The sequence below is a fragment of the Phaethon lepturus genome, unplaced genomic scaffold (genome assembly GCF_000687285.1).
Source record: "Phaethon lepturus isolate BGI_N335 unplaced genomic scaffold, ASM68728v1 scaffold28290, whole genome shotgun sequence".
NCBI lineage: Eukaryota > Metazoa > Chordata > Aves > Phaethontiformes > Phaethontidae > Phaethon > Phaethon lepturus.
The window spans coordinates 1-414 of NW_010511634.1; the positions used below are offsets into that span (position 1 = coordinate 1).

The 414-nt window shown below is 47.1% G+C and overlaps 1 protein-coding gene across 1 annotated transcript in view; it reads left to right on the forward strand.

Annotated features, from left to right (window-relative positions):
* Positions 1–69: 69 nt before the first annotated feature.
* TNMD (tenomodulin) overlaps positions 70–414 on the forward strand; it is a gene marked incomplete at both ends in the record, with an annotated part of 8,278 nt that continues 7,933 nt past the window's right edge. Inside the window, one exon of the mRNA XM_010284642.1 lies at positions 70–204. Coding sequence (XP_010282944.1) covers positions 70–204 — 135 coding nt within the window. The remainder of the gene's footprint in view (positions 205–414) is intronic.

Below are 414 nucleotides of genomic sequence, written 5' to 3' on the forward strand. Positions count from 1 at the left end.
GTGCACGTGTACTCGCCCCTCCTTGAGTCGTCAGCCAACCTCGGGTATCGCTCTTCTGTCATTAACTAGGCAGAAGCATCCAAGACGCGAAAGAAGACCTGCAGCAGACACCGGATCTGCGGGCTGCTCATCAGCGTGCTGCTCATTTCTCTCATTCTTGTATTTTTTAGTGTCAAATATCTCTGGAGCCCAACACCTAGAACAGTAAGTAAAAACTCTCTGATCCAGCATTTCCAAGTGCCGCTTCCCCAGCCAGAGCTGTCTCCCCCCGACTCACTGAAATCTTTAACTATACCCCGAAACCCAGGGAACTTTACAAAATGCATTTTCCTAGACCGCAAGTATTCGTGGGACTTTTAAAAATCTTTGTATTATTCATAACTAGCTTTTACTCTAGGCGGGCTGGGTTTTTTC